At 41.6% G+C, this 22,527-nt stretch overlaps 1 protein-coding gene across 4 annotated transcripts in view; it reads right to left on the bottom strand.

The window, feature by feature from the left end:
* Aff2 (ALF transcription elongation factor 2) overlaps positions 1-22,527 on the bottom strand; it is a 536,897-nt gene that overhangs the window by 35,018 nt on the left and 479,352 nt on the right. For all 4 annotated transcript variants that reach the window (XM_085684655.2, XM_048457673.3, XM_085684654.2 and 1 more), the window contains exons 9-10: positions 7,655-7,802; positions 4,523-5,542 (exon numbers count right to left, since the gene is read on the bottom strand). In XM_085684655.2, coding sequence (XP_085540781.1) covers positions 4,523-5,542; positions 7,655-7,802 — 1,168 coding nt within the window. The remainder of the gene's footprint in view (positions 1-4,522; positions 5,543-7,654; positions 7,803-22,527) is intronic.

The raw sequence follows: 22,527 nt of genomic DNA on the forward strand, positions 1-22,527 counted from the left end.
GAGCACTCCTTTTCCATGAGCACTCCCTGTTCCTGAGCACTCCCGGTGCCTGAGCACTCCCTATTGCTGAAAACTCACCATCCCTGAGCATTCCCCTGTCCCAGAGCACTGCCATATCCCTGAGCACTGTATATCCCTGAGCATTGCCCTCTCCCTGAGCATTCCCTGTCCCTGAGAAGTTTCCGTTCCTGAGCACTCCCCATTCCTGAGCACTCCCCATTCCTGAGCACTCCCTTTACCTGAACACTCCCCAACCCTCAGCACTCCTTATTCCTGAGCATTCCCTGTCCTTGGCCACTCCCCATCCCTGAGCACTCCCCATCCCTGAGCACTCCCCTTCCCTAAGCCATTCACGTCCATTTAGCACTGCCCTGTCTCTGAGCACTGTCCTGTCCCTGAGCACTCCCTTAACCTGAGCACTCCCTGTCCCTGAGCACTCACCAACTCTGAGCACTGTCCTGTCCCTGAGCACTCCCTTACCCTGAGCACTCCCTGTCCCTGAGCACTCAACAACCCTGAGCACTGTCCTGTCCCTGAGCACTGTTCTGTACCTGAGCACTCCCCATCCCAGAACACTCTCCAACCCCAAGCACTCCTGGTCCCTGAGCATGTCCCATCCCTGAGCACTCCCTGTCTCTAAGCACTCCCCATTCCTAAGCACTCCCCTGTCCCTGAGCACTGCCCTGTCCCTGAACACTGCCCTGTTCCTGAGCACTTCCCATGCCTGAGCACTCCCCATGCCTGAGCACTCCCCATCCCTCAGCACTCCCTGTCCTGGAGCATTCCCTGTCCCTGAGCACTCCTTGTCCCTGAGCACTCCCCAACCCTGAGCACTGTTCTGTCCCTGAGCAGTCCCTGTCCATGAGCACTCAGCCTCCCTGAGCACTCTCCTATCCCTGAGCACTCCCCATTCCTAAGCACTCCCTAGTCCCTGAGCACTGCCCTGTCCCTGAGCACTTCCCATGCCTGAGCACTCCCTGTCCCTCAGCACTCCCCATCCCTGAGAACTCTCTGTCCCTGAGCATTTCCCATCCCTGAAAACTCCCTCTTCCTGAGCACTCCTCCACCATGAGCACTGTCCTTATCCCAGTTCACTCCCTGTCCCTGACCACTCCCCATCCCTGAGCACTCCCCATATCTGAGCACTCCCCATCATTGAGCACTCCCAGTCTGTGAGGACTCCCCATCCTTAAGCACACCCATTCCTGAGCACTCCTTCTCCCTGAGCACTGCCCTGTCATTGAGCACTCCCCATCCCTGAGCATTCTTTGTCCCTGAGCACTCCCTGTCACTCAGCACCCCCTATCCCTGAGCACTCCCTGTCTCTGAGTACTACCCTTCTTTGAGCATTCCCTTGTCCCTGAACACTGACCTGTCCCTGAGCACTCCCTATCCCTTAGCACTCCCCATCCCTGAGCACTCCCCAGTCTCTTAGCACTCTCTGTTCCTGAGCATTCCCCTGCCCTATGCACTCTGCGGTCCTCTAGCACTGCCCTGTCTCTGAGCACTCCTTTTCCCTAAGCACTCCCCATCCCTGAGCAGTCCCTATACCTGAGCATGTTCCATCCCTGAGCACTGTTCTGTCCCTGAGCACTCCCTATTCTGAGCACTCCCCACTCCTGAGCACTTCCTGTCCCTGAGCACTCCCATACCTCAACACTCCCAGTCACTAAGCACTCCCTGTCACTGAGCACTCCCCAGTGCCTGAGCACTCCCCATCCCTGATCACTCCCTATCCCTGAGCACTCCCCATCCCTGAGCATTCCGCAGTGCCTGAGCACTCCCTGTCCCTGAGCACTCCCTGTCCCTGAGCACTCCCCAACCCTGAGTTCTATCCTGTATATGAGCACTCCCCATCCCTGAGCACCCCCAGACCCTGAGCTCTTCCTGTCCCTGAGTACTCCCAATCCCTAAGCTCTGTCCTCTCTCTGAGCACTCCCTGTCCCTGAGCACACCCCATCCCTGAGCACTGTCCTATCCCTGAGCACTCTCTGTCTCTGAGCACCCCCTGTCCCTTAGCATTACCCTGTCCCTGAGCATTCCCCATTCCTGATACTTCCCTGTCACTGAGCACTACCCTGTCCCTGAGCACTTCCTGTCCGTGAGTACTCCCTATCCCAGAGTACTCCCTGTCCCTGAGCACTCCCCAACCCTTAGCACTGGCTTGTCCCTGAGCCCTCCTAGTCCCTGAGCACTCCCCATTTCTGAGCACCCCCCCATCCCTGTCCCTGAGCTCTCCCTGTCCCTTAGTACTTCTGTCTTCAGTACTCCTCTGTGTCTTAGCACTCCCTCTTCCTGAGTATTCCCCAGTCTCCTAGAACTTCCTATTCCTGACCACTATCCTTCTTTGTGTACTTTACCTTCTCTGATTATGCCACTGCCCCTAGCATTCTCTTCTTTCTGATCCCTCCCCTGTTTTCTAGCATTCCTCAGGTTCTGTACACCCTCATGTGTTGGTGCCCCCTTTCTCTGAGTTCTCTGGAGTAGTCTATCTCTCTCTTTTTTTGAGTACTTCCCTGTCTCCTAGCACTCCCTGTCTCTTCTACCTCCATATCAGTATGGCTCATCAGTTGGACAGGCCCTTTGTCTTCTCATTCCCTTTCCTTGTGCCTATCTACCTGCTAGTGTCCTTAGTTTCCCCGCATTCCTTTGTTCTAGAGCTTTAGTTTCTCATTGTTCTATGACTTGTCAATATTTCAACAAATCCCAGGGACTTGCTGCTATTTTCTAGTAACCCTTAGTTTTACACCACTATGTAACGTACAAGTTATCCCTTATCCCCTCATGCTCCCCAGTTTAGTATTATCTATATCCTATGTTCGGCAGTCTTCTAACAGCCTATCATCTTCATGCTCCCCAGAGTCCCAGGGCTCTTTTGCCATCTTCTACCAGACCTTTCCTCCTCGGATTTCTCTGTCTTAGTGTCTCCCAGTGCTCTCAGGATTCCTTTCCCTCTAAGGTCACACTCAGTCCCTTAAACTCCCTCTTCACCTAGCAGTTTCTGTTCTTCAGCACTTTTCAGTCCACCCATGATTCCACAGACTTTTTTTTCTGTCTTTCCCCTGTGCCTTAATGTTCCTTGTTCTCATACCTTTCTCTTCTGATATTTACTTGGTTTTAGTCACCTCTAGTCTCTTTTACTTTTCAACTCCTTAATTACAAAGGAATGAAGACTCTTCGAGTGCCCTCTTTAATAAGTCACTATTGTCTACAGGTTTTCTCTTAACAAAATGAGCAATGACCAAACTCAAGACACCCTCCTGGAGGGAAACAGAGGGAATACAGAAAGGATTAGGAGGTGTACCACTACCTACTATGGTGCTTATTACTAGCAAAATAGCACCACAAGAGGATGTGATTCCGAAAACAACCCAAAATATAGAGATAAATAAAAAAGAGTTTATTAGTCATAAACTCATATCTAGACATATTTTAATTGGTAAAAGTCACTTTGGATTTCCCTTCTGGTGACACTATTTAGGCCTAGAATTGAAACCAAAGCATGTTTAGGTGAGATTTTCACAGAGTAGTCCTTCAAACAGGTCAGTAATCCTAGAAGGCTTTCTAAAGCCTTCCTGTGGCTGATGCCAGGATGCCCCAGAATAGCTGACTCATTAGTACATTAATATGTTTTCAGAGAAACGAACAAGAGCAGAAGATGCACTTGGCCATTGTAGGCAGACAGGCCCCCTGCTGATGCTGGCGTGGGAAACTGTAAGACCTAATATAGGAGCTACTTGCATTAGGAGCGACTTAAGAAGCTGACTTCTGGGACTGACTACCTTTGGGAAGATCTTTTTTGTACTCTTATTTCTTATATGTCATTATTTCTCATATTCCTTAACAGCTATCTTTGCCAATGGCTCCCGTCATACCTTGATCATTCCTAACACTGTAGTCATATGCCAAGCATGAAATTTCTTAGAAAATTACATTTCCTTTACCAAAGCTTGTGGTCCCCTGCCATTGGTCTCCTTAAAAACAAGACTACAGATGAAGTTAGACTCTTCTCACAGCCACCTGGCAGACTCTGTGGAGATATTTTGTTTGTGATATAACAAATAAAGCTTGCCCTAGGCAGAGTACAGAGCTAAGCTAGTAGAGGCCAGGCAGTGGTGGCACACAGCTTTAATCCCAGCACTCAAAAGGCTGAGGCAGGCAGAGGAATCTCTGTGAGTTCAAGGCCAGCCTGGACTACACGAGATCATCTAGTCTAAAAGAGAAACAGAGCCAGGCAGTGGTGGCTCACATCTCTAATCCCAGACTAGGGAGGTGGAGACAAAAAGAGATATGGCTGGGCAGAGAGAGGACTACAAGGCAGGAGAAGACGAGAGCTCAGAACATTCATTCAGAGGATTCCTGGAGACAGGATCTTGCCCACTTTGGTTTGAGGATTCAGCAGAGGTAAAAGGTCTCTCTAAGAGGCTGGCTGCACTTCTTCTCCCATCTTTCAGCATCTAACACTGGGTTTTGAATTTTAAGACCACTTAGAACTCGCACAAGCCTCCACTGGGCAACTCACCTTGTGCTTACGCTTGCCCTTAGGGACTGGCTTTTCCACAGCGGTAGCAGCAGTTTGACGCTTGAGTTTTGAGACAGTCTCCTTGTGCTCTGTCTTGGCAGGTGTTGCTGGGACTGTGTTTTGGCCAGGTACTCTCGAAAGTAAGTCAAGGTCAATCTTCACCCAGAGGTTTTTCGGATTTTCGTGTTCCCGTAGTGGGGACAAAAGCTCAGTTTGCATGGCAGGAGGAGGTGAAAAAGCTGTCTCCTCATTGCTGGTGGATAAGCTGCTGCTGCTGCTGCTGCTGCTGGTGGTGGTGGTCAAGGTGCTAAGGGTCAGACTGGCACTGGATGGATCCTTGGATTTGGAAGTGTGATTTCCCGGGGCAACGCAAGGAGGCAGTACTTTGATCTGCAGGGTCTCTTCCTGGTCTGTGTTGGAGTCAGATGTAGATGAATCTGTTTCAATGAATTCCCGAGACTTTGGTACAATCTTTCCAGGCCCTCTATACTTCTTCTTCTCAGTGGCCAAAGAGGCATGGGGCCTTGGTTCTTTCCTAGGGACTGGTTTATGGGCGGTGACTTTGTTGCGGCTTCGCGGCGGGTCAGGAAGCTCTCCACTTTCTTTTTCTTTGGGAGTGCTGCTGGTAATATTTGGTTTGGGCCAGGTAAACTCCTCAAAGCAGGTATTTTTCTCAACCTTTTTGGGCTGTTTCTTCCCAATTGTCCTTTGAGAAACTGTATCAATTGATGTTGACAACTTATGCTTCAAAGCCTTTGTTTCTGGGGTTTTCTGAGTGGGCCTAGGTCGAACCTTCTCCCTAATTAGGCCAAGGAGGGGCCTTTCTTTGGGTCCAGCCACTGTCTGGCTGGGGTTTGGTTTCACTTTGACCTGGACTTCAACTGGTTGTATTATTGGAGGAGGCAGAGAAATGGTCTCCATGGGTGTCTCATTTTGGCCACAAATAAATGACTTGTTCTGGGATGTGACTTTGTTCAGCCATTTGTCTAGCTGCCATTTGTTGGTGGAGGGTGGCTCAGGCTGCAAATTGAGGAACAGTAACAAGTATGAATTTTGTATCTGTGAACACTTTAGGGGGACTTTCTGTGTAGTGGCTCTTTGCTAACAAAATGTTGGATGATGTGGGCTAGGAATGTAGTTAGTAAAATAATTGCCTAGCATGCATGAAGTCCTGGGGTTCATTCCTAGAACCATATAAACCAGGTGTGGCTCTGGAGGAGGAGCAAATCTTCAAAGATATTTTGGCGTACATATCAATTTTGGGCTTGTGGCTATTTTGAGCTACCTGAGACCTTGTAAACAAAAACAAACAGATGACCTTTAATATTAAGTGACAATCCACATGTACACACACACACACACACACACACACACACACACACACACACACACACCATCATTGAGAAACATACTTTCGGAGAAGATTGAAAGAGTGATTTGGTTTCCATTTGCATCTGACTAGATAAAAGCCATCCAGGTACAAATCAACCAAAGTCTGTTTATTTAGCACCAGTTTCTATTGTCCTTTTGAAAATATTCTCTACTCTAGCTACAAAGTAGTTCTCCTCAAGGAGATGCTTAAGACTGTCGCCCAGGGTTCCTGAGAGAGAACTCTGTTCCCGAAGTCTTTTGCTAAGAATCATTGATCAACCTATTACCAGGAGACAGAGGTAATGGTGTCTAACCCTGAAAAGAAATCTAAGTGTCTTTCGAGCGTGTTCAGAAAGAAAAACTTTCCATCTTCAGAAACACTAGGATCTACTACACAATGCTGTCATTCATTGAAAACGACACTATCTTTGTGTTTTTACTGAAGGATTAAAACAATTGACTCCCTCAAACCACCACACTTTCCTAAATACATGAGCAACAATCGATTTATGGGGTTGCGTATGTGTAGGCATTAACATTCACTGTTAAGCAATAGAAATGGTGTATTCAGTTCAGGCTCTTGATATTCAACTCTGAATTCTACCAGTTAAATAAAAGCCATCATTTTTATTAGAAGATCTCTTCTTCTGAAAGCCACCAAACATGTGGCACCAGTAAATAGAGGATGGCAGAATTAAAAAGAATTAAGTAGCTGTGATCCCAGCCTATAGAAGATAATAGCAGGTAAGTATGAAGAAAACTATATGAGCTGCTATTCTTAGCAGTGTAGCTCCAGGGCTAAAACTAACTCTGGCAGCTTACTGATCTGGGTTTCAGTCCCAGCTTTACTACTGTATAACTATGAGAGCTTGGGGGCAGTTTTGGTTTAACTTCACATAAACATACATTGTCACCTATAAAATGGACTATAGTAAGAGAGAATACAGTATTGGGTTGTTAGCAAGAGGAAATGAGAAAATGTAAGTCAAGTGTCCAACACAGCATTTGCTATTTTTAACAGCAATAAAATGACTACTGCCTCCTCTTTTTTGGTTATTGAAAAAGAAATGCATAAGGAGCCAGGAGATGAATTTCCTTATTGTACCATATGCAGACTCGGGAAGCCAAAGCATTTATCTTAAACTCATAGAGGATGGGAAGGGAAAAATCTAATTATTCTATTTTAAAGTTAATTGTTCTGGTGTTCTGTGGTGCTAGGCTAAACATTCCATGACTTATTATTATCAGACACACAGTGTAAATTGAAATAAGGAGCATATGACTACTTGAGTGCTGTTTTACCTTTATGTAAAAGCATATATCTCAAGTCTTCCTCATTTAGGATCCATTTATCACTTTAATGAATTAAAAATAGAGTTAAGGGTAGGAATCTTCAGACCCAGAAGTGGGTCATGACTGGCTTTGTTTCTTCACTTAAAAAAAATCATTGTAAGCTCCATCATTAATGTACTAGTTATTTTTTGTAGGATGAGACTGGAGGCTCAGACTAGCTAAGTGACTCTCACAGAAAATCAGACATACAGCAAGCAATCTGTACAACACAGATTGAGCCACACAAAATGAATCTATATATATTAGGACATATACAGATATGTGCTTTAGAGAAATAATCTCATCAAGGCTTTGGCTACCTCTCTGAAGTAGCTACTATACTCAAGTACTTAGATTAGTGATATATGTGGCATGCTACCTGATGCTCAGCACATAGATGGATGTTGGGGCCTTGACAACTTCACTCACCTCTGGGGTGGCTACTCGAGGAGCATCATTGGACTCACTGTCAGTAGTGCTGCTTTCAGTGTCTGAGTCTGATTCTGAACTGCTCTCTGACTCACTGGAGCTGCCAGACCCCACCGCAGGTGGAGGCTGTGGTGTGGCCAAGAGTGGGCTGAAAGAAAAATGACATCATTTATTGCCTCATCTGGTCTCAGACTAGAAAGAAACAGGCCCATTCAACATAAAGACTTACTAATGTGTGAGCTGAAGGCAGAATAGAACACAGGATCCCAACCAACAGAGACAAAGTATAGGACACCAGGAGCCCAGTGGCAGGGCCAACGTCAAAGATTTGATCAGAACCAAGCACTTTGACCCAGCACAGCTTCTTTTCTCCCAGGAAAGCTTCCCCACCATCATATTCCACGTGGAAACTTTCAGCGGCGGTTTCATACCTTATGGATACAAACTAGACTGAGACTTAGATGTTTAAATTTCCCATTTATTTCACTTAATATTTCATTTTTATTGTTATCTTGCTGCCATTCCTATGTTCTTGGAGTATTGTAAACAAGTTTCTGTTCCACCTGGTCCCACAGTCATTCAGTCCCAAATAAACACACAGAGGCTTATATTAATTATAAACTATTCACCTATTATTCAAGCTTATTACTAACTACCACTTACAACTTAAACTAACCCATAATTATTATCTATGTTTAAGCATGTGGCATGATACCTTTCCCCAGTAAGGTATCCTCATCTTGCTTCCTCTGTCTGGCTGGAGACTGTGTCTCAGTCTTTCCTCTTTCCAGCATTTTCCTAGTCTGATTGCTCCACTAATATTTCCTGCCTGGCTACTGGCCAATCAGCGTTTTATTAAGCCAATATGAGTGATAAATCTTTACAGTGTACAAGAGCATTATCCCACAGCAGAGTATAGTCCAATATAGTCATATTTCTAAGAACTGCTAACTTCAATTTTCCTTTTAATGGAGGAAATTAAGGCCCAGGGTCAAGGAGGGACTTGATTAGACCTCATGGCGGGGACTAGCATCTGGCAATATGGTACCCTAGCTCCTTTAAAGGAGCTGTGCTCAGTCCACATTATTCCAAGGGTCTGTTGGATCCAGGAGTAAAGAAATGAGAAAATGTACTTCTTTGTGTTCTTCACTATCATTTTTGTAAATGCTTTGAAACTTTTATCAAGGATGTAAGGCAACTATCTCCAATGATTGATTTTTAAATGTGTAAAGCTGATCAAACAAAATATCTGAAGAGTTACACCATCTGCTACTCTGCCCTTGTTGGGAATCAGCTCTTCATTACCAATCATTGACTCTCTGTGCACTGCACTGAATCAACAGTCCTATGGCATTCTGGGCCACAACAGGGATTTTCCATCTCTTTGTCTCTTGTTTCTTTGGATTGAGTTCTGCTCTTCTTTCTATTATGAACTGTACAGAAAAAAAATCCATAAAAACAAAAACAACAACTGCAAAAGCAAAAAACAAAAACAAAATTTGAGGAGGGTTTTCATCTCTGTGAATCTTTTCAACCCTGGCTTCCTTCGGAGATCAATTGAACTCAAAGTAGGGTATAGGCTTGGGGCCAGTGCATTTTGCTTGTGATACTAAGTCTGGTTCCCCCTTTTGCTTGTCACCCCACCCACCCCTGTGCTTCTCAGCTCACACTCTACTGCAATTTTCTTGGCTTTCTCACTTATCATTCTTCAAATCTGAGGCAAAAAGTTCAAACAAGAGTCCATGCCCTGACCTTGGGGGTCACCTAATTCTCTGGCTCATCTTCAAACCTAAGATAAAGACATTTCAAGAATTCTCTTGTGCAGGACTCTAGAAGCATAGACCTTTATTCCTTGCCTGAAGCTATAGCATCCCACACCCTCAGCAGAGCTCTTCTTCAACACTGTGGCTCTCATCACTGGGATGAAGATTTCCTTCCCTGCTCCTAGGGAAGAAATGAGATCCTTTTATGGCAGCATGGGCTCCTCATCAGCCACCATTCAACACAGAGAACCCTTTTCACCACTTATAACTTCAATCCCTAAAGTGTTGTCCTTTAATCTCCTAGGTTTTCTTTCATAGAACAAAGACTCATCTTAAATTGTTTGCTGCCAAGTAAATGCTATCCACAAGCACTTTCTCTGCCAAATACACCAAGACATTAGACGAAAGCACAAGAAATAGGGGACTATATCTGTTGGGGAAATGTGTACATATTTCTCTTACAAGGAAAGGGAGGAAGCCTGTATTTGGTGCTTGTATTTCTCTACATTTCTTTGCAGAACTCCTTTTAAGTGCCAGTGATAACTACATACTTATGCAAAGTACCTTTAAATTGAATCAATTGTTTGTTATCTTTAGTTACTAAATAAAGACTAAGGGAATATGTCTAAGTGAGACTAATCCAGAGATTAAGCAAATTTGGCCTCAATTTCCCTCAAGCAATCTTTCAATTATAATTTAACACATCTGAAATGCTGAGAATACTGGGTGGTGGATTGAGGGATTAAAAATCCAATTTGGATCGAAGATTGTTATTTACCAGTAAAAGGCTATTTCCTAATATTCATTTGTGCATGTATTTGTTTGTGGCTTCTTGTAAGAAGTTAGTCTTCCTGATATTATCAACTTAAAGTAGGCTCTGGATTTACTTTGGGATATTTCTGGATAGAGTTCCTATTTACTAGATTATTTTTTGAAATTTCTGTAAGAAAACAAAGTGACCACTGAGTTTATTCCCTCAAGACAAAAGCACTAGCATGATACACATAAAGCACAGATGTTTTACTTAGCAGATTCAATTTATTCCTCTAAACTAACTCAGAATGAAAGCTTCACAGGATTAATAGGAAACTGTGAGAACATGTGTGTTTAATGTAAGTGTTCTTGATGCAAAGTCATAATGAGGGACAAATGCATATGGCGAATACAAATTTTATATACATAATATAATATATAAAGTATATATATATAATATAATAATAACAAAATTATATATATATATATTTATATATAATTTCAAACCCCTTAATGGAACAATATTACTGCAGTAACCTTTGCAGTGTACTTTACATTAGTTTAGGTCAGGGGTGGCATCACATGAATTTGTCTCAAATTTAAAGAAAGTTCTAGAACTTTCTAGTTTCAGACACATAATTAAGAGATCATGGACATGCATAAAAACTACTGCACCCAGTCTGCAAAGTAAGGGAAGCAATATAACCAAGTCTAAGCTTCACTTTCTATGGTGCTGGCTGGGACTGTTCCCAGGAACAAAATGAAGCAAAAACAGAAATACTTGTCTTGAAATACAAGTTTTCAAAAGCAGAACAAATATCAACATTAAAATAATTGGTTCAGGCCCTTATTCTTGTCTTGAATTCACTGTGGAACTTTTAAGTTGGCAAAGCATCACTACATTTCACTTTTAGTTATTTGCCTAAACCTGTCAGCTGGCCAGCTAAATTCCCACTTCTACTACATTTACTTTCATATGTCATTTATTTTTAAAATGTATATTAAAGTGACTTTGAATGAATTCAACCAATGCAATACTTGATTCGGCATAGGAGAGGAAGGATTAATGCATAATTTATATATCTTCATTCACCAAGTCTATATTAAAATTATTTCCCACACACCATTTACTCTTGTATTTAAATAAACTACATTTTTAAAGAATACTAGTGATTCCAATGTGTGGTATTAAGATCACTATCATTTAGTATATGAAACTAATTACTCCACACTCTGTACTCTATGACTTAAACTCTACTGGAATATAACTTCTCAAAGGACACACATTTTTAACAACTTCAAAGTCAACAGTTCAGTCTTTTCACAGATAAGCTTTGATACTGTATTCATCAGTGACTCAGCCTTACTGAATGAAGCAAAGCCTCATTTTAATTCCAAGCTCATTCATTTTGAATTTTACAAATGCAGCCCAGACTAGAAGGAGAATTCAAGGCACAGAAAAGAGATCAGAGCATGTCACTGGGAGTGAAATTTAAGGGGGAATTAAAATGACTTCTTTCGACAGAGTTGTCTCTGGTCTAAGGATCTTGAGGAGGCTAGGAGAAATTATAGACTTTAGAGATGATCTGCCCACTGCACATTATATTCTAGATATTAATACACTTATGAATGTATTGACTAAAAATTTCCAGAAACAACTGGGATTGAGTCATGATGGTATAATTAATGAGTAGATTCAAGAAAAGCAAAGAGGCTGGAAACAATATAGAAGAAACTAGGACTATTTGATGGAAGGAGACTTGGGAGAAGAAAGGTGGGTGGATTATAAAACTAATGACAGTATTTAAGTCAACTGAAAGTCTATCCTCTGGGGAAGGGAGTTACATGCAGAATACCCTCCAAGATAATATAAGTCAAATAATCTAGACATTTACTCAGGAATAGTTCCCTTCAAAATTTTTAACAATTTTTTCCCAAATGTTGAAGGGAAATACTACCTGCAAGTCAGTGACCAGGTAGCAAAATGACCATGAAGACTGTGATAGTAAGATTGCAAGTATGAGTATGTAGTAGAGTTGGATGGTGTTTAAAATATCTTCTCACTCAAAGGTTATAATCCTTTGACAACTAAAGTGTATAGGAGATTTTAAGGGAGAGTATGTACTAGTTATAGGAGAAAGTAGAAGAAAACATTGATTTCGTTCAATCTGCTTGAGGCAGGTCTAAGATGAGCTGCTATCAAAAGCACTTTAACACTCACATTGCTCTTGTTAAACTCTAGACTACTAAAACATGTATTCCTGAAAGGCTGTTTTATGAATTAGGCTTTTCATTAATTCAAATTAACAGTTTTCAGAAAGCCAAACATTTGCCAAACATTCTTTGAGTCTGCTCCTAATTTAACTGCAAGTTCCTTTCCTTAGGAGTAAAGAAAATTTATGGATTAGGCAGTTTATTTGTTGAAATATGTTTACATCAAAAAGAAAATTCTGCATTCTAGAATAGGTAATATATTTGTAGTGACAAACAGAAATGGAAAATTTTGACAAGAAAGTCTTTGAGATATTGAAACTGGCAACACATACCAAAAGACCCAGAACTTGCCAATGACAAGTAGCATCAGATATGTTTCAGAATAGATGTGCATTAGATCTTTCTCTTAGTTGAGATTTATGCAATTTTTGACATGGTAGTTTCTTAATTTTATAAGGACTACATGTTTGTCTACCAGATAATTAAGAGTAATTTTATATTTGTGATCATAATTAAGTTGTGGAGAGATTTCTACCTGATATTTCCTCTATTCCCCTCAAATGTTACTTTATAAATTCTTTTTATAAATTTTAGTCTATAAAACTCAGTTTGAGAAATTTACTTCACCATGCTATGTCATTCTCAACCCTGGACCTTTTCCATCCAGATGTGTGAGAAGAAATCACTTTCTGTCACTATTAAGAAGTTTGAATCTTCCTGTGTTTCTTCCAGGATCCTTGTAATCTATTTGTCCAGTGGAAAGTCTGTCAAGAGCTGGAAACAATATAGATGCTAAGCAGAAGTATACTGTATGACAGAGATAAAAGTCAGAGCAAGAGAAAATGGGACAGCCCTTAGCACCCTTAAAGGCAAAATACCTTATCTGCTATTATCATGAGCAATAAAATATTATTTGTTTTGAAAATACTCTGATACTATTGGTGAACAGTCAATTACTGTCCATTTGTGATCTGTGTCATATTCTGATACAGCTTCAATGATACAAAATATGTATGTACACAATATTTGCCTTGCTAACTGGTCCCTGTGTATGAAATGAAGTGTGATTCACTCCTATGTACTCATTCATTTTCATGAACCACTTATTGTACGCTACACTTTTTAAAGCTATGAATGATTGAAGAGGCCTGTGGTTGACAGAATAATAACTGACTCCCAATGATATCCACATCCTTAGCCCTGGAGTCAGTGAATATGTTAACTTAAGTAGTCAAAGGGATTTTGCATGTATCAACAGATTAAAGATCTTGAGATAAATGATTATACTGGGTTATCCAGATGGGTCTGCTGTGATCACAACCATCGTTCCAAGAGAAAGGTGAGTGCAGAAGAGTGGATGAGGCTGATAGAATGTGAGCAGGATAGGACCCGCTGGCTTTGAGATGAAGGAAAGTCAAGGAATTTAGCAGCTTCTAAAAGATGGGAATCACCCTTATTTTAGAGCCACCAAGAAAACTGGAGATGGTGTATAGATCGAATAACACAAATGAGCAGAAAACTATCTCCCTTATAGTCTTCAGAAAGGAATGCAACTCATGTCTTGATTGATTGCGTTTTGACCTCCAGAACTATAAAATAACAAATTTACATTGTTTGAAGGGGTAAATCTGTCAGGGTACAGGCAGAGTCTGATTCTCCTTGCTTACCTGAACCTTTATCCTACTGAAGTGATAGTAATGAACAACTCTGGTAATGGCTTTTCATAATTTTATTTGCTTAACATCAGTCAGATCTGAACTGTGATTTTGTTAGACTGATCAGACCAAGATTCTTGGGATTTTCCTGCCTGGGCCCATTTTCAGTACACTTAAATAACTACACATTCTCTGATGGCTTCAGAAAGACTATATTGTTATAACCATGAAGATAGCAGATTCTGAATGGAGACCAGAGTGTCTGATCTAGTTTTGAGCAGCACATTGGGCACTTTATCATTATGTTACCTTATGCCAGACATTCAACATAGAAGTTCCACTTTTCTTAATCTCCAAATTAGTGATAACACATTACACAAATTTTTAATGAGGACAATATGGTCATTCAGGTTATATAATTCCTTTTACCAGTATATCTCAAACTTTATTGTGCATGAGAATCACCCAGACAACTTGTTAGTATGCCAGTTCTATTTAAGAAAGCCTGGGGCAAGGTTTGATTTCTCTATTTTAAATGCAATCCCAATGATATCCATACCGCTGATGGACTCCACTGAGAGTAGCAAGGCTAAAGTCTACACAGGGATAATCAAGAAATGAGCCAATGAAAGAAAAAGAAAATAATAAGCTACAAATTTGGAATTAAAGACTAAAACATAATTTGATATCAAATCTGCATTTCCAATAATAATTTTCTCCACTTTCTTTAATAACAAAACGTTGGCTTCTCTCTGTCATTTTTAAATTATATATGGAAATACTTAAGCTTTTGAGTTAGGGTCTATGTATGTGGATGCATACAAGCATGTGGATGTGAAAAACCTGTGTGTGCGCATGTGGATGTTGCAAATTAGGTCGGTACGATGAATAACCACAGCAGCTCAAGAGTAACAGTTATAGTTCTAGCAGAGGATCATCGGTAGGGTGAGTTTGCTTCGGGCCGTGGCAGGGTCCCAGTGAGGAGGAGCTTGGGCGTTCTCCGACACCATAGACGCCCAGGTCGCCCTGCAGTGCTGGCTAACCCCTCCCGCCTGCCATCCCAGCTCCCATCCAGGTAGGAATTCCTATATTTCTCCCTTCCCACTGGGGTCACAAAATTTCCCCAGCTCAGCTGCCTTGCGAGCTGGGCCTGGGCTGTAGGCATAGCCCGGCTCGAGGCAGTTCTTGGGTCTTAAAGGCCTCCCTGAGGACAGGTGGACCAGGTGCCAGCTCAGCCACATTCCTGACCAGCAGGGGCCCTGACTTCTAGCAGAGGGCCATCGTGGGGTGAGTTTGCTTCGGGCCTTGACAGGGTCCTGGTGAGGAGGAGCTTTGGCGTTCCCAGACCCCACAGTCGCCCAGGTCGCCCTGCAGTGCTGGCTACCCCCTCCCGCCTGCCATCCCAGCTCCCATCCAGGTACGAATTCCTATATTTCTCCCTTCCCCCTGGGGCCATAAAATTTTCCCCAGCTCAGCTGCCTTGCAAGCTGAGCCTGCATTGTAAGGGCATCCCGGAAAGAGGGAGTGCCTGTGCTTCAATAGCCTGCCTGAGGAAAGGTGGCATTCTGTCAGTGAAGTCCCTGCCCAAGAAGGGAACCTGACCCGGTAACAGAAGTTTCAATAGAGAACATTTGAAGTAAAAGATGGGCAGACACCAAGGCAAGACCTCATCCAACAATCTGAAAAACAACATGAAAACACCAGATCCCAAGGACCCTATAACAGAAGAACTTGAACACCTTAACCCAGAAGAAGTAGAAAAAAGTGCCATTATGAAAGCAATAGAGTCCCTTAAACAGGATATGAATAACTCCCTTAAAGAATTGGATGAGAAATATAACAAAAAGTTTGAAGAAATTATTATAGAAATAGATGAGAAATATAACAAAAAGTTTGAAGAAATAAGTAAATCCGTGAATGAGACCCTGAGAAACCAAGAAAAAACAATCAAACAAGTAAAGGAAACAGTGCAAGAATTGAAAACTGAAATGGAGGCAATGAAGAAAACACAAACCGAGAACTGGCTGGATATGGAAAACCTAGGTAAACGAACGGAGACTACAGAATCAAGCATAACCAATAGAATACAAGAGATAGAAGAACGAATCTCAGAATCTGAAGATACCATAGAGAAAATAAATGCTCTGGTCAAAGAAAACGGCAAATCCAACAAATTCTCATCACAAAACATTCAGGAAATCTGGGACACAATAAAAAAACCAAATCTAAGAATAATAGGGATTGGAGAAGGAGAAGAACTGCAGATCAAAGGCCCAGAAAATATATTCAACAAAATTATAGAAGAAAACCTTCCCAACCTAAAGAACGATATTCCTATGAAGGTTCAAGAAGCATACAGAACACCGAATACACTGGATCAGAAAAAAAACATCCCCTCGCCATATAATAATCAAAACACAAAACATACATATTAAAGAAAAAATTTTAAGAGCTGCAAAGGAAAAAGGTCAAGTAACTTATAAAGGTAAACCTATCAGGTTTACACCGGATTTCTCTATGGAAACCATGAAAGCCAGAAGATCCTGGATAGAGGTACTGCAGAAACTAAGAAACCATGGATGCAAACCCAGACTACTATACCCAGCCAAGCTATTGTTCACTATCAACGGAGAAAACAAAATACTGCAGGATAAAAACAAATTTAAACAATACGTAGCTACTAATCCAGCCTTACAGAGAATATTAGAAGGAAAATCACTACCAAAGGAATCCAACATTCCCAACACGGCCTACAATAACTCGAACATCTAGCGACCATTCACAAGCACAAATCAAAGAAGAAAAACACATACACTCTACTATCTAAAAAAAAAAAAAATGACCGGAGTCAACAACTACTGGTCATTAATATCACTTAATATCAATGGACTCAATTCACCTATAAAGAGGCACAGACTTAGAGATTGGATACGAAAACAGGATCCAACATTCTGCTGTTTACAAGAAACACACCTCAACCACAAAGACAGACACCTACTCAGAGTAAAGGGATGGGAAAAGGTTTTCCAAGCAAATGGACCTAAGAAACAAGCGGGTGTGGCCATTCTAATATCTAACAAAATCGACTTCAAACTAAAATCAATCAGAAGAAATGGAGATGGACATTTCATACTCATAACTGCAACAATTCATCAGGAGGAAGTCTCAATCCTGAATATCTATGCTCCTAATATAAAGGCACCCACATATGTAAAAGAAACTCTTCTAGAACTCAAGGCAGTCATCAAACCACACACACTAATAGTAGGAGACTTCAACACTCCTCTCTCACCAATGGATAGGTCAATCAGACAGAAACCAAACAGAGAATTGAGAGATATATTGGAGGTATTGAAGCAAATGGACTTAACAGACATCTATAGAACACTCCACCCAAATAGGAAAGAATATACCTTTTTCTCTGCAGCTCATGGAACCTTCTCGAAAATTGACCACATACTCAATAACAAAGCAAACTTCCACAGATACAAAAAAATATTAGTAACTACCTGTGTTTTGTCAGATCACCATGGACTAAAATTAGAATTCAACAACAATGCTTCCCCCAGGAAGCCAACAAACTCATAGAAGCTGAACAGTCAACTACTAAATCACCCCTGGGTCAAGGAAGAAATAAAGAAAGAAATTAAACTCTTCCTTGAATTTAATGAAAACAAAGACACAACATACTCAAACCTATGGGACACTATGAAAGCAGTGCTAAGAGGAAAGTTCATAGCACTAAGTGCCCAATTAAAGAAAACGGAGAAAGCACACATTGGAGACTTAACAGCACACTTGAAAGATCTAGAAAAAAAGAAGCTGATTCACCCAGGAGGTCTAGAAGACTGGAAATAATCAAACTGAGGGCTGAAATCAACAAAATAGAAACAGAGAAAACAATCCAAAGAATCAATGAATCAAAAACCTGGTTCTTGGAGAAAATCAACAAGATTGACAAACCCCTATCCAAATTAATCAAACGGCAGAGAGAGAACATGCAAATTAATAAGATCAGAAATGAAAAGGGGGACATAACCACAGGCACAGAGAAAATTCAGAGAATCATTAGATCTTACTATGAAAGTTTATATGCCACAAAGTTGGAAAATGTAAAAGAAATGGACATTTTTTTAGATAAGTACCATATACCAAAGTTGAACCAAGACCAGGTGAACAATCTAAATAGACCTGTTAGTCGCGAAGAATTAGAAGCTGTTATCAAAAATCTCCCTACCAAAAAAAGCCCAGACCAGATGGTTTCAATGCAGAATTCTACCAGAACTTCCAGGAGGAGCTAATACCTATACTCCTTAACGTATTCCACAATATAGAAACAGAAGAGTCATTGCCTAACTCCTTTTATGAAGCTACAGTTACCCTAATACCAAAACCACACAAAGACACAACCAAGAAAGAGAATTACAGGCCAATCTCACTCATGAACATCGACGAGAAAATTCTCAATAAAATACTGGCAAACCGAATCCAAGAACACATTAGAAAAATTATCCATTATGATCAAGTCGGCTTCATTCCAGAGATGCAGGGCTGGTTCAGCATACGCAAATCTATCAATGTAATCCATCATATAAATAAACTGAAAGAAAAAAACCATATGATCATCTCACTAGATACTGAAAAAGCATTTGACAAAATTCAACACCCATTTATGATAAAGGTGTTAGAGAGACTGGGGATACAAGGATCATACCTAAATATAATAAAAGCAATATACAGCAAGCCGACAGCTAACATCAAACTGAATGGAGAGAAACTCAAAGCCTTTCCACTAAAATCAGGAACGCGACAAGGCTGTCCACTCTCTCCATACCTCTTCAATATAGTGCTTGAAGTTCTAGCAATAGCAATAAGACAACATAAGGAGATCAAGGGGATTCGTATTGGAAAGGATGAAGTTAAACTTTCGTTATTTGCTGACGATATGATAGTTTACATAAGTGACCCCAAAAACTCTACCAAAGAACTCCTACAGCTGATAAACACCTTTAGTAACGTGGCAGGATACAAGATCAACTCCAAAAAATCAGTGGCCCTCCTATACACAAAGGATAAAGAAGCAGAGAGGGAAATCAGAGAAACATCACCTTTCACGATAGCCACAAATAGCATAAAATATCTTGGGGTTACTCTAATCAAGGAATTGAAAGACCTATTTGACAAAAACTTTAAGTCTTTGAAGAAAGAAATTGAGGAGGATACCAGAAAATGGAAAGACCTCCCCTGCTCTTGGATTGGGAGAATCAATATAGTAAAAATGGCAATTCTACCAAAAGCAATCTATAGATTCAATGCAATCCCCATCAAAATCCCATCAAACTTCTTCACAGACCTTGAGAGAACAATAATCAAGTTTATATGGCAAAACAAAAAACCCAGGATAGCCAAAACAATCTTATACAATAAAAGAACTTCTGGAGGCATTACCATCCCTGACTTCAAACTCTATTATAGAGCTACAGTATTGAAAACAGCTTGGTATTGGCATAAGAACAGAAAAGTCGACCTATGGAATCGAATAGAAGACCCAGATATTAACCCACAAACTTATGAACACCTAATTTTCGACAAGGGAGCTAAAGGTATACAATGGAAGAAGGAAAGCATCTTCAACAAATGGTGCTGGCATAACTGGATGTCAACCTGTAAAAAAATGAAAGTAGATCCATATCTATCACCATGCACAAAAATCAAGTCCAAATGGATTAAAGACATCAACATTAATCCGTCCACTTTGAACCTGATAGAAGAGAAAGTCGGAAGTAGTCTACAAGATATAGGCACAGGAGGCCTCTTCCTAAGTAGGACCCCAGTAGCACAGACAATAAGAGAAACAATGAAAAAATGGGATCTACTGAAACTGAGAAGCTTCTGTAAAGCAAAGGACACTGTCAGTAGGACAAAAAGGCTGCCTTCTGACTGGGAGAAGATCTTCACCAACCCCTCATCAGACAAAGGTCTGATCTCCAAAATATACAAACAACTCAAGAAACTCGACACTAAAACTCTAATTAACCCAATTAAAAAATGGGGTACTTTACTTAACAGAGAATTCACAATAGATGAACTTCGAATGGCCAGAAGACACTTAAGGTCATGCTCAACCTCCTTAGCGATCAGGGAAATGCAAATCAAAACCACTTTGAGATACCATCTTACACCTGTCAGAATAGCTAAAGTAAAAACACCAACGATAGCCTATGCTGGAGAGGATGTGGGGTGAGGGGAACACTCATCCATTGTTGGTGGGAATGCAAACTCGTGCAGCCACTGCGGAAGTCAGTGTGGCGGTTTCTCAGGAAACTGGGAGTCAACCTCCCTTAGGACCCAGCAATTCCACTCTTGGGAATATACCCTAGAGATTCCCTAACATACTACAAAAGCATTTGTTCAACTATGTTCATAGCAGCACTATTTGTAATAGCCAGAACCTGGAAACAGCCTAGGTGCCCCTCAATAGAAGAATGGTTAAAAAAGGTGTGGAACATATACACATTAGAGTTTTACTCAGCGGTAAAAAACAATGACATCTTGAATTTTGCATGCAAATGGATGGAAATAGAAAACGCTTTACTGAGTGAGGTAAGCCAGACCCAAAAAGAGGAACACGGTATGTATTCACTCATAAGTGGATTCTAACCATAATTAAAGGTCTTTGAGCCTATTATTCGTGATCCTAGGGAAGCTAAATAAGAAGATGAACCTGATGAAGATTATTTAGCTATCCGCCAGGAGGTAGGAAACAGACAAGAGTCCCAGGTAACCTCGGGTGCATGGGGGGGTGGGAGGGTTGATGGAAGGGGAGAGGGTTAGAGAGAAGGGAGTAGGGGAGGAATGGGGAAAGCTCGGTGGCCTGGGATGGGGGGGGAGGGAGGAAGGATGAATATGGGATCAGGGAAGAATATATTTCAACTAAGGGAGTCATTTTAGGGTTTACAGGAGACTTGATTATATATGGGATCCCAGGTCCAAGGAGAGATCCCCCAGATTGTTCTCTGGACAGAGGAGAGGGTGCCTGAATCGACTGTGGCCCATAACCATACTGATGTATATTTTGCTTATCACCATAGATCCTTCATCTGGCGAAGGACGGCGATACAGACGGAGATCCACATTGGAGCACCGAACTGAGCCCCTCAAGGTCCAAATGAGGAGCAGAAGGAGGAAGAACATGAAAAACGAAATCAGTACTGCGAGGGATGCTATCACCCACTGATACAAGGGAACGGATCTAATGAGAGTTTACCAAGGCCAGTTGGACTGGGACTGAAGGAGGACGTGATCTAACCAGATTCTCGGAATTTGGCCGGATTCTCTGAATGTGGCTGGCCCGAAGTCTTTCTGAAAAGCCATTGACTATGACACTGGGACCTGTTTCCTCTGCATATACTGGATTTTGGGGATCCAGTCTGTTTGGATACTCACCTTTCTGGACCTGGAGGGAGGGGGGAGGAACTTGAACTTCCCACAGGGCAGGAAACCCTGACTGCCCTAAGGGATGAAGAGGGAGGAGGAGAGGGAGTGGGGGGAGTGGGAGGGTGTTGGGAAGAGGGGCGGAAATGGAAACTTTTATAATTTAATAAAATTTACTTTCAAAAAAAAAAGAATAACAGTTATATTTTAGTGGTTAGAAAGGGTAAATTCAGGCTACAAGAGTGGGAGGTCCGATGTCTTATCTGTCCTGTGGGCACCGTGCAGAGAGCGTGTTCACCTGGTTCCTCCCAGTTTTTCTAACTGGGCCCCAGGTCGCCATACCCTAAGTAGATGTGATTGGTTGATAGAGTTTCCACCATCATGTGGAGGCTTGAGTTCGACACTGTGTGGCTTCCATTGCTCTCAACCTTATTTTTGAAGGCAGGGTTTCTCGCTGAACCTGAAGCTGATTTATTTAGCTAGACTGATTAACCTGGGTAGGAGGGAATCTCTCTATTGTCTCCTCCCCAACCCCTGCATGGTTGCCTAAGCACTGGGGCTGCAGGTACATACTGTGTGCCATGGTACCTGGCTTTTTAATGTAGGTGCTATCGATCCAAACTCATGCTCTTATCCTTGTATACCAAGTACTTTATTTGTCAAGCCATCTTTCTAGCCTCACTATTTTCTTACATCCCCCTTTAAGCTTTCTTAAAGTAATCATTCTGGAAGAGTTTATATTAGACACCTGATAAGCAGAGAGTTCAGTTTAAAACTTTCTTGATGCCTTTATCTGCACCAATAATTACCCAAGTGCATGATTCTTCCATTTGACGTTCCCTAAGGATTACTAATAAGGTTCAGAAATGAGATGCTTGTGTCTCAACAAAAATTTGGGTGAACACAGACTGTATTGATGACTATTTCTAGGAACCAAGTTTAATCCATAATGGAAGTGCTAGTTATGGGTACAACCTTCTGAACATGTACTCTGTCCCAGGAATTGGGTTAGTCAAATTTTCCCTCCATCTCTTCTTTTAATGTGTATGCCAGC

Source organism: Myodes glareolus, chromosome X, assembly GCF_982192425.1.
Source record: "Myodes glareolus chromosome X, mMyoGla1.1, whole genome shotgun sequence".
NCBI lineage: Eukaryota > Metazoa > Chordata > Mammalia > Rodentia > Cricetidae > Myodes > Myodes glareolus.